The sequence below is a fragment of the Tasmannia lanceolata genome, unplaced genomic scaffold (assembly GCF_043159265.1).
Source record: "Tasmannia lanceolata isolate RefF3 unplaced genomic scaffold, GAP_Taslan_0.1 ptg000002l, whole genome shotgun sequence".
NCBI lineage: Eukaryota > Viridiplantae > Streptophyta > Magnoliopsida > Canellales > Winteraceae > Tasmannia > Tasmannia lanceolata.
This window is the reverse complement of record NW_027518679.1, coordinates 47613704-47626072: the sequence shown is the minus strand read 5'-3', so window position 1 is coordinate 47626072 and position 12369 is coordinate 47613704. Positions and strand designations below refer to the sequence as shown.

The 12369-nt window shown below is 39.9% G+C and overlaps 2 protein-coding genes across 2 annotated transcripts; both read right to left on the bottom strand.

Annotated features, from left to right (window-relative positions):
- Positions 1-8395: 8395 nt before the first annotated feature.
- On the bottom strand, positions 8396-12150 carry LOC143885928 (putative terpene synthase 2). The gene is made up of 7 exons (XM_077389962.1): positions 11962-12150; positions 11609-11870; positions 11132-11504; positions 9934-10155; positions 9673-9811; positions 9277-9525; positions 8396-8707 (listed from the first exon to the last, which is right to left on the bottom strand). Exons 4-7 carry the CDS (start codon positions 10122-10124, stop codon positions 8417-8419), a joined length of 870 nt encoding a protein of 289 aa, XP_077246077.1. The 5' UTR covers positions 10125-10155; positions 11132-11504; positions 11609-11870; positions 11962-12150; the 3' UTR covers positions 8396-8416.
- On the bottom strand, positions 11215-12105 carry LOC143892573 ((-)-germacrene D synthase-like). The gene is made up of 3 exons (XM_077397299.1): positions 11962-12105; positions 11609-11870; positions 11215-11504 (listed from the first exon to the last, which is right to left on the bottom strand). Exons 1-3 carry the CDS (start codon positions 12103-12105, stop codon positions 11215-11217), a joined length of 696 nt encoding a protein of 231 aa, XP_077253414.1.
- Positions 12151-12369: the final 219 nt, after the last annotated feature.

The following is a 12369-nucleotide window of genomic DNA, read 5'->3' as shown; positions in this document are numbered from 1 at the left end:
ATGCTTTCCAAGAAGGTCGCACGTAGTAATACACATTTAATAGAATTTGAAAGGCTCCAAATACTTTTGAAACTATTTTTTAAGTAAAGTAAACGTCTTAAGCTTTCAGGATAGTCCAAGAACTCTGAAATTGGATCTAAATTGAAATAGTTATGAATTTCCAAAGTTTTAGCGAGAAATAGGAGAGAATAATCAACGAGAAATTGAATTTCCGTCAGATGCCCCACTTTGGCCGCCCGGACAATGGTTCGGCCGACAAAACCGTATATACCGTTACCTATTAATTCGACGGGCCTTGTTTTCTAAAATTCGCCGCTACACTTTCAATTACCCTTTCTGGCAACTCAAAACCCTCAGGCCGGGCCCCATAAATCTTTCGAATGTTTCAATCCAAGAAGGCGGTTTTAAGTCCATCTGCCAGATCTCGTAATTGTAGTGAATTTCTCTAGCCAATAAAATCTCAATGGACTTTAGCATGGCTATAGGTGAAAGGTTCCCCAAAGTCAATGCCTGCCATTTGACTAGGGTACCTTTTGCCATTAGACTAGCTCTATAGGTCTTGTCACGCCCCGCCCCCCTTGTGTAAATATTGTCTGTGTGAGATCCCACATCGGAAAGGGAGGAAAAGTTACTAGGCTATATATGTGGATTTCCCCACTTCCTGTGTAGACGCATTTTCAGCATCTCCAAGGGGTGGGCCTCGCGGAGTGGTCGGGCACGGTTAGTGCTGTTGGAAAACAAAACCGAGGAGGGTAGATGACCCAGAACCGGACAATATCTACACAGCGGGGCCGGGGCGTGATCTAATGGTATCAGAACGGGACCTCCCATCCAGTACGATGTGCCAGCGAGGACGATGGGCCCTAACGGGGGTGGATTGTGAGATCCCACATCAGAAAGGGAGGAAAAGTTACTGGGTTATATATGTGGATTTCCCCTCTCCTGTGTAGACGTGTTTTCACCATCTCCAAGGGACGGGCCCCGCGGAGTGGGTCGGGCACGGTTAGTGCTGCTGGAAAACAAAATCGGGGAGCGTAGATGCCTCAGAACCGGACAATATCTACACAGTGGGCCGGGGCATGACAGTTTGGTTCTAGGTTTTCTGCCCTCCCCAGTTTTGTTTTCTAGCAGCACTAACCGTGCCTGAGCCACTCCGCGGAGCCTGCCCATTAGAGATGCTGAAAACACGTCTACATAAGGAGAATTAAAATCCACATATATAGCCCATGAACTTTCTCTCCCTTTCCGATGTGGGATCTTACAATCCACCCCCTAGGGCCCAGTGTCCTTGCTGGCACACCGTACTGTGGGAGATACAGCTTTGATACCATTTTGTCATACCCTGACCTCTCAGTGTAAATATTGTCTGGTTCTGGGTCTTCTATCCTCCTCGATTTTGTTTTCCAGTAGCACTCACCGTGCCCAACCCACTCCGCATGGCACACCCCTTGGAGATGCTCTACACAGGGAGAATGAAGTCCACATATATAGCCTATGAACTTTCCCTCCCTTTCCAACATGGGATCTTACAGGTCTCCACCTATCCCCCTGAGTCCTTCCTCTTATAGATCTACTTGCATCAACTGGGCTCCAAGCCCTCTAGTAGATCCACTAGAGTCCAGATTCGTTAGAATACATCGATTCCTCTATACATGCATTTTTGTAACACTCTGCAAACCCTCCTAAGCCTAATTAAACATTTTCAATCATTTTCGCTTAATTTCTCTCATCCAAACCTTGTGCCTTGACTTAGGATTAAAGCATTTGAAATTTGGATTTAGGCTTACTATGTAATCTACTTTGAGAGATCTACTTCAAGCTATCCATTGTGCAAGGTTTCTCCGTATTTGTAAAACCTAATCAAGTAAAGATTTAAAGAGGGATTTAAATAAGTTGTTTCATGTATTTTGAGAGTGAAAACAGGCTTCTCCGAAAGGGATCGCTCGCAGAAAATAAACCCAACACGCACTCTCTGACAGCTAAACCGAACTAGGACGGCTAACCAGGGTATCAGTAGCTCAACCGATATAGCCGACCGAGCAGGAGTTGGTTGGCCGGAAAGTTCCTTGGGTGCACGACTCAGGTTGGCTCTGCTAATTTGGTTTACGACCCTCGGAAGGGCTTTTGGAACCTGTTTAAATCTCCCAAACACCCTAAAATTGTTATTTAGATCCTAATTTTGGTTAATATGAATTTTAGGTGACTTCTGTGGAAAGTTGGAAAACTTTGGTTAAGGTCTTGTGTGTGACGAAACTGTTGATTGATATTACAGTGAGAAGACTTGTTCTATTACTAGTTGTTTTCATCTAATAGATGACTGGCGTAGGCGGAAGCGCGAAGAACGAGTCGAGGTTGATCAATGTCAACACCGATCGGAATAAACCTTCGAATCCATGAAGGGCACTCGTCGAATCTACGAAAAGCTATTCTTTGAATCTACAAAGAACAAGATAAACAACTTTCTCTACCAAGAAAGAAGAAAAATTCTTTATTTCATAAAACAAACATGAACTGTGTAACAACCAGTGCACATAGGCTTTTATAAAAACAGAAATTTTGTGAAAAACCTTCAGAATCTTCTCGGAACTATGAACCTTTGGACTGACATCCTCTACTATCTGAATCCATTGCGGAACTAATGTGAAATACTCACTTTGAACTTTGAACACCTTCTTTTGAACTGTGTGAACTTTAAACACCTATTGAGAGGCTTAGGTTATGTGAACTCAGAAAAGATCCCCGTCAGTGGGGCATGGGCATTAGCCTATATGTGAACATAAGAATTGTGATCCCGCCAATGGGGGATAAACGTTGGCCCTGTCGACAGGTATGTGAACCTAGGAACTAAGCCGATGATCTCGGGGTGGCATCGTACCTATATGAGTTTTCCTTCTGTTACCCTCAGAACCTGTGACTCCCTTCGTTGTGACATTATGACACATCTTTTATGAACCTTACTCCTCAACATTGAACTTGTGTTAATTACTTCACTTGTGGCTTAAACCCTTTTCATTCAGTTGTGAACCTTTCCTTTGTAGCATGCATGACCCCACTTTTGTAGTGTGTTATTATGTACTGAGCTTTTCAGCTGACTGTGGTTATATTAACATTTTCAGAGTTTGATCCTCGAGGAGTCGGCGAGGAGGCGCAGAAGTGATTTCTGATTTCTGGTTATCGTATCTTTCAGTACTTTACATTCTTTAGACAGTGAGTATTGTTTAGGATTATTAAGACTGTGGCATTTGATTACGTATTTTGATTTTTATGGGATTATGGGTTAGATGAGAGATTTTGAAAGGAAATTAGATTTGATTATTGGATTAATGTGAGACATTTAATTTTAGTTATTTAGATTATTGCAGTTGGTTTTGATTATTGCTTTGCTAGCCTTGTATGCTTGGGAAGCTTGCTTTGCAGGTATATGGCGTTGTCGCACCCTTAAGCCTTGTGTTGTGAATATGTATGTATCTGTGTGGCTTGGGGGTGTGACAGAATATCTGTTATGTAGGTTTGTTGTTGATCTGGCCTTGCACGCCATGTGATTGGTTTGTGATGTGGCGTGCGGCACTGTTACTGTCACGCCCCGAACCCCACCCTGGGCATAGGACATGACAACGCCGTATACCTACAAAGCAAGCTCTACAAGTATACAAGGCTAGCAGAAAATATCAGATCCAAGCATAAAAATAAGCTAAACTCAAAGAAATTTAGCATTATCTTTTACAGGTTTCACATAACACTTACTGTCTAACTGATCAAATGAAACTACAAGATCTCCAAAGTTAAGCCTCGACTTCCTTGTTCACCTCAAGAGGATCAAACTCTAAAAATGTTAATAAATCCACAGTCAGCTGAAAAGCTCAGTACATAATAAAATACTACTCTAAGTGTAGGTCTAAGCATGCCAAGGCTCAATAAGGGTCAAACAAAAAGGTCAGAGCTGAATACTGTAAGTCTCAAACAGAAAGAGTGGGTATAACGATAATCGAAAGAGCATATCAAAACAGAATACTGAACAGATGTGCAGTCGAAACTAAATGTATCAAACGGTAATTAAAGCTAGTATCAAAATAGAAGTCAAAGCCAGAATCAAAACAGAAACCAAAGCCAAAAAGGGTGTCCAGAATATCAAAACAATAGTTAATGCCAAAGGGTGTTCGGAATTCAAAGTTCAGAATGCAAACTCCACTTCGAGAGCATCGGCTTAGTCCAAAAAGCAAGTTATTTTCACCCTGACTGCCCAGTGCCCACGGGTCCAAAAAGCGTGTTATTGCTTACACCGACCGCCCAGGGTATTGGAACTAGTTCCTCAAAATTCAGAAACAAGTCGATAGGGCCAACGTTTTATCCCACTGACAGGCCAGAAGTTTCAGTGTACTACCCCCACGGTGGGTCCAAAATTGCCACTTGTATTACCCCCATATGGCAGGAACCAGAAATAACCCAAACCTCCACCAAAGTGTCCAGAAACAGAAGGTGAATCCAAAGTCCATAACAAATAGTTCCAAAGGTCCAGATAACGGATCCAAAGTCTAGAGTCCAAAACGGATATTTTCCAAAGATTCAGGTGTCATATCAAAGGTTCGCAACAAACTAAAATAACCAAAGCAATGACGATAACAAAAGCCATATGAGTCCAAATAGATGGTATCGAAGAGTTCATAAGGATGATCGTCAAAGCTCAGCAAAAGGGTTCCGTAAGGGTTTCGAAAGTTCACTTTATAGGTAAACTCAACAATAACATATGTAATTAAAGAGAATGGGTTAACGGTTCACCCAAAGTAGTACATTATTACGTACCTCGATGAATGTTGTCTTCCTCTAATTCGCCATAAGGATTTATTTCCTCGTACGAGATTTGAAACCAAAACCGAGTTCTCAAAAGAAGATTTAGAGCCCTTCATTAGCAAGCCCCATTAGAGCCGTGGCTACCACACGACCACAAGACACTGGCTTGCTGAGCATGGCCTAATGTATTGGTATTGTCCACCTCTATCTTTCTTTATTCCAAAAACGCACCCACGTACACTACCACACAAATACGATCACTCTCTCTCTAGAATTCAGTCTATTTTGAAAGGGTTGCCTTCAATGATCATGTATTTATACAGGATGGCCTCGACAACTATTAGGAATATCATTCCCATAGGACTCCCACAATGGCAACAACTTCGTTATATGGGTTGAATCACCAACAAATACTCTTCAAACAAAACACCACGATACCATAGTATCCTCACACGAGTATTAATTGGAGAACAGAAAGGAACCCATTACAATATAACTGCAAATAAATGCCTTGGATGTTTCCTCACTTGGAGTCCATAAAGAGTAACTCTCCACATTACCTAATTCTTGCTTTATCGTCATGTCCATCGGTTCACTAGCCCCAACTCTTGTTGGAAATACAACTCCCAACTCTCAATACAAAGCTAATATAGAAGAAGCCATCTGCATCACCAACAGACTTCCCTCATTTATTTTTTTAATCGTACCCACCTCCTTGCAAAGCATAAGAAGAAGTTTATCCTTCATGTTCACGCCCAGACTCTCCAAATACACACACACACACACACCCAACTCCCCCCCCCCCCCCCCCCCCCCCCCCCAACGTGCAGCCCTATTTACCTTACATAGAGTACTTCCATTGGCCAATAAAATAGAGTCCTAGTCACGATGGAAAGTTACTCACCATTTATTAAAATAGAGTCTGACGAAATCTCCACTCCAATAACATATCCTAAGAAAATATTCATTCCTCTCGTTTTCTTGTTGCAAGTTCACGGAATAACAATTCGAATAAGAGTCCTAATATAGTATAGTATCTTATAATAAGAAATCTACTTTTAATTGTGATTTAAGTAGAAGAACACCACCACCCCCCCAAAAAATTAGCAGCCAAATACAGTAGCTAAAGGGAGCCACACGTCCAAATTCCAATAGTGTTTCCTAAACTTTAGGCTATCTCTTAACCATCCCTAAAACTTCTCGATCTAATCTTTCCAATCCCATAAAACTCATTCTCTCCCTTTCTATTGGTTGAAATTTCAAACACTTAGATACCCATAATGGGCTAGTTAACATTTTTTTTTTGATGGGTTAGTTACTACTTTTGGTAACACCACCCCTACACGTTTTCTTAAAGCATAAGCTTAAATTTTGGTAATGGCACTCCCTACAATCTCTTTTAAAAGAGGACAAAAATTTAAACATGTCGATAGGGGTGCAAGTTTGGCCCTGTCCGCCTTGACCCGCCCTGAGCCCGAACAGGGTTTGGGCTGGATTTTCCAACCCTGAGGGCGGATCAAGGTTCATGTTTTAGGCCCTAACTCAGGGTCGGGTTGGGTTCTGGGTTATGCCTCGGGTCACCCTGACCCGGCCCGACCCGACCCTACCCGACCCGACCCTAATTTTTCTATTATAGAATTTAACCATCTGTGCATGTTTCCTTTGCTAATGTTTTCTATTATCTTGGATTGATGTTTCTTTAGATTATTATTATTAATTGTCTCTGTTGCCCATCATGTTGTTGAATTCATATTGTCTTATTTTGTTCCATTTCTCGGTTTATTGATCATTTTGTTCTATATGATATGTGGTTGCTTTATTTTTGGCACTCTTAACAAGTATTTGCACTCGAGTCAATCAGGGCCAGCCCGGCCCGACCCTGCCCAATCAGGGCCAATCAGGGCGGACCATGGCCGCACTGAGCCCTGTAGGGTGGGCAATGGGTTGAGGTTTTTCGGCCCTGACTCAGAGTCAGGGCGGGTCAGGGCCGAGATAATGGGATCTAGGGTTGTGCTAGGGTTTTGAAAAACCCGACCCAACCTGACCCTGTTGCAGCCCTACCTGTCGAAGTATATGAAAACAAAAATAAATATAAAAATAATTAAGCTCCGTTTTAGTAATGGCACCCTATATAAGCTTCAGAATTTTATTCCCAATTTTGATCAAGACACCCATTTAAGAATAGGGTTTCCTACATTAGGACTGGGTATTACAGTTACACGGACCCGGGTTTGTGGCGTGACATTGTGTGATGCATCGGATTGCGTTGTGTTTATGTATATGATACTCTGGTTGCTTTCGGAGTGCCCTAGAGGCATGAGTTGTATACCTTAGTATCTAGAGATATTCGATATGTGAGTTGCTTTGGGAGTGCCCTGGAGGCATGGGCGGTATAACCCTGTATCTGGGTGGCAATATTCACAGGGCGTGCCCTAGAGGCATGGTGGTATACCTGGCACGTGGATTGCTTTGGGCATGCCCTAGAGGCTTGGGCGGATGCCCTACGTATTGAGTATTGAGGATTGAGAGTCCGTAACTTAGGAACCCATATGGTGTTGTGCTTCACCATTCATTATTGTGTTGCTTGCTTGCTTTGCTCGTCTCGAGGATGCAAGGGTCTCTGTATCGGTCTTGTTGGTTAATAAGATGGGTGTGAGATGATTTTTGGGGCTGTTTGGATACGAGGATTTTAGAATCCAGGTTTTTAGTTTGAAATCAGTGTAAAAGAGGGTTCATGATCAGGCTGCTGTGTGCTGTCTTGGCAGCGTTTCTTGGATTTTAAGCAAGAAAATCAGGTTTTAAAAATCTCTCCTGCAACCAGAGATTTCTAAAACCTGGAAAATGGGAGGATCTTCTACTCTCTTGCTGATGGAAAGAAGGGAGAGAAGTAAAAAATGAGTAAAAACCGACGGCTGGTCCGCTTCTTCTCTTGTCTCTAACCCTCTTTTACACTGTTTTCAAACTAAAAACCTGGATTCTAAAATCCGCATATCCAAACGACGATATTGCTTGATATTGTAGCCTTGCACATCTTTGGGTCTTGTTTGCAGGTGTGTGGTACTGTCTCGTGCCTGGACACAGGCGCAGTTCGGGGTTGACATTTATACCTCGAACACTGATGAATAGTATACCTTTTCCACTAAAGGGATTTTATCTTCTCATTTTCATTAGCTACTTTCTAAATTATTGCTTCTATGAATGGTCTATGGGAAAGTACGTTTGTAAGAGCCATTGTAAGGTATAAGGAATCGTGCTTTGGTACTTAAAATTTGTACTGTGGTAAATGTAATCAACAATTGCCATAATCAAATATGTTATCACTTTATTCATTTTTCCCCTTCACCTTGTGCTATGTTATAGACATATTTCTCATGTCACTCCAAAAGGGTATGCAATTTGGTACGAAACATACGACATTTAGACAACTTAGGAAACACAGTCTTATAAACGTTGTTCCTTATTACAACCAGTAATAATAATATGATAAATCTCTTACACATTCTGAAAAATATTAAAAACAAGGTATTTTTGACCCTATAACATATTATATCCAACAATAATAAGTTGATCAATCTCTTTTTAAAACACATCTAAACCATAAGGATATCTTAATAAACCACATCTATTATTAAAGGGGAATGGGATCAACAAACAACAAGGTGATACGTTCTTTGGTCGCGCCGCCGGGAAAGGTGTATCCATTGTCATATTTGTATAGTTCTTCCATCACACGTGTGAGATTGACGACTCGCATAAGGAGAGTAAGGGAGACAGGTTGTTCAATGCATGCTTGATTTATGTCTTTCCAAGCAATCAGAATCATTTCTTCAAACTTATCCCACACCTGCTGCTCTGAGGCCCCATGCTCCTTCACATAACATTGGGTAGTCGATGCAACATGACCTCGTTCTTGTTCAAACTTCAAATGCCATAGAAACAAAAAATAATAATGTTAAAGTTGATATAAAAATACTTAGATATTTTATCTTTTTATCTCTCGTATCTTAAATAGTTGATGCTTGTGTTATGTTGTTGAGTTTTTTTGGGGTACAAAAGTTGTCTTTAATCCATAACTTAACGGTTGTCATATAAAAAAAATTCTAAGTGAGAAATAGGTTAAACCCTTTCGTTATGTAAGATCAGTTTTTAAGTTGTAAAGAAGGTAATTTCTTAAGAAATACGTGGTACATGGTTGGTGTAAGTGGTTCATTTTATGAAGACTAGAAAATAAGAAAATTTTTTGGAGAATTTCTTCTCCTATTTTTGAGTGTTTTATCATTTTTATGAATGGGAAAGTAAGAGAAATAATTTTCTAAAGAATAACAATAAGTGGGCCCCAAGGTAGGATGCTTTCCCTTCAATAATGGGACACATGAATACCATGATTGTTTCCATATTGCTTCATATTTTTACATCCACTTGAAATATTTCATTTTCTCAATGGTATCCTTTTTTGTCTCTATATTTTCACGCAAACCAATAACCTACCTTGGCTCCCACGATGTCGTCTCGGAGTCGGCAAACTAGTGCTGCATCCATAACAACCTTAGGTCTTCTGCTTGCCCAATCAAATGCCTCCTTTGTTGCAATTTCACCCATACCAACAAAACTAAGGATAGTGCACATAGGATAACCGCAACTGATCAAAGAGATGCTTAAATGCTCATTGAATAGAGGTACGTATCCCTTGATGTACCATTCGGATTCAGTCAAATATGCCCTCGTTAAACCTTTAATCTGCGATAAAATGAAGTCGATCATTCAACCGTAATATCAGAAAATAACTATTATCATAAAGATGGAAAGACAAGGTTTTCTTCCTCTAATAACATTAGTATATATTCATAAGATTTCTAAAGCTTTATCCCGATTCAGTGGTCTTACTCCTCCTTTTAAGTATGGTATACGATAGGAGTTTCCTTTGGCTGCAAGTTCCTCTTCTATTTCGTTGACGACATCAATAAGTGCAAGATAACACACTTCCATGTATTTGGGAATGTGATGTATGGCCTCAACATCCCACCTAATCAAATCAAGTAGCCATTAACATTCGTGGTTCTTGATGAATTGATGACTTCCACATCGAATTAAGAAGAGATCTTTAACAAAAGCTATAGAAATTAAAGATAAATGTAAATCAAGTACCTATCAATTGCATCGGTGAATAATCGTTGTTCTTCAATGGTACCGTACACGTCATAAAAGTCATCAATCGCTGATATCAGTGATAAAATTTTTGAACTCCACATTCTAGATCGAGTGTATTGCGGTTCAAAATACACTGCAATCACCCAAAAAAGGTATACTTCTGCTAATCGATCCCTAGCAAAAGGCATGGTTCCTATAAGATCCGTGTCCTTCCACCACCTGTAGGAGATATAAATGTAGTCCATGTTAGTTAGAGAGCTCAAATGTTCATGGTTATGGGGGAATAAGGAGGGGGTGTATAATTTCTTCAGGAATAAGAAGGGTCATGTCTAATTTCTTCTTATAGGCCCGGCATTTATGATGCACAAATATAATGCAATTCTTATTTTTATTTGTAATCAAGTAGAATTAAAAATGTTCAATGACATAACTGGTCTTTACATGAAAGAAAATTTTCTTTTCTCTAATAATTAACCACTTTAAAATATTCATTAATATTTATTCATTTATATTAGTAATCATTACATAAAATATAGGAAATAAGATATTTAATAGCAACTAATTTGCATATATGTACCTTTCATATACATAAGGAAATAACCCTAGTGTTCTCTCTTATATCTAGATTAGATGATTTGATGGCTATGATACCTCACTCCCAATGCACAAATATGATGCTTGATTTTTCCTTGATGCCAATCCACATAAGGAAATAACCCTAGTGTTCTCTCTTAGGACAGCCTCCTCTGGTGTATTTATGACTGCAGAGGAGATGATTTACTTCAGGTGGGAAGGATTCAATGGCCCTGATTGCCACGTACACAGGAGTTGGATGTCCCATGTAAAGAAAAGGTACGAATTTGTTTATGGCCAACCCAAAAGAGGTCCCATATGTGACACGACCCACAAAAAGACGCGGACACAGGAGAGGGGGAGAGTAAACAATAAATGATTAAATAACACCAGCTCTAACCGTTTAAGCCTTTGGAGTGATTGTTTGTTTTCACACATATACATAAACAGATAACACTACAGTTTCCCCATTGTATCTAGCATAGATTATATGCCGAGGATGATGAAAATCTCATTTATTTTTTATAAAGCGCCGCAAGCCTTGATTGGTTCACTATAGCTCATTAGTCATAATTTTAATAATTCTATAGGATATAATCTTCATGCAATAAAACAAACTTACTTAGTATGATCTTTTAACTCTCTTTGGTGCAATGATTGTAAGAGATTGAAATCCAACTTTGCAAACTCTAGCAGCACATCATTTCACGCCTCGTGCTGTTGGTATATTGAGATGTAATGCCTATGCTCTAGCCTTGGTAATCTCTTCCACAAGGGAATCTCTAAGGCATGCTCTACCTGTGTTGCAAGATTAGAATCGAGATGGCTTATACCAGACATAAGGTGTTTCCGCGTAAATGTAATGGCCTCATCTAATACATCCTCTCCTTGTGTGCTGAGATTTGCTGCTTCAAACAAGTTTAATAGGCCCCTCATATCACTAATCAACACGGTATTGAAGTTCCCCTGCTCGTCTTTAAACTTGCTAAATACATCTGTTCCAAAACTCACGAATGTCAAGTTATAAAGAATGTGAATGTGAACGAGTTAGAGTAGCACAAGTTCTGGCAGTGAAGAATAGAAATGAAAGAGGATTTACCAGAAGACACATTGAACCCATGTTGTCTTAGTAGTCGAAATTGGAGAGAAACAACAAATAGATCATCATCAGCAACATATGTATGGGATTCAAATATTTGATGTAATGCCTCGTTAATCTCCTTTTCAAAGTGATATGCCACTCCAAGACGTTGAAGCAGGTCAATCAATTCTATTTCTTGTTGTGACCCCTTGGCACTGCTTAGCATTCTTTTCACTTCTTCCTTCAATTCTTCAATCCGCTTAGTCCATCCATCCAACTTCTGCATGGTACCATTCAGAAACAAATATACATTAGCTACTATTACAACGAAGTACGCTATAATTCAAAATAAATGAGCTCTCTTCTATTACCATTTGATCATGGGAGTAGGCAAGGAAGCGATCGCCCCAAATGCTTGGAGGAAACGCTGCTGATTTGCGATTGATTTGTGGCTTTCCATTTTCGATTGGATTGCAGTTGGAGCCAAAAGAGGAGGTTGCAGTTATAAGGGCCATAGGAATATGTAAAGGGAGAAATCAAACAAAGGAAGACAAGGGTGGTATTGTATTTTGTGGTGGAGGAGTCACATGAATCGTTATTTATAGGTATCAAAAGGAGGCCTGCTATATTTAAACATAAAAATGGTAGAGAAATAAGATAATGACATCGAATATACACTTGAACAAACAATCGTTATTTATAGGCATCAAAAGGAGGCCTGCTATATTTAAACATAAAAATGGTAGAGAAATAAGATAATGACATCGAATATACACATG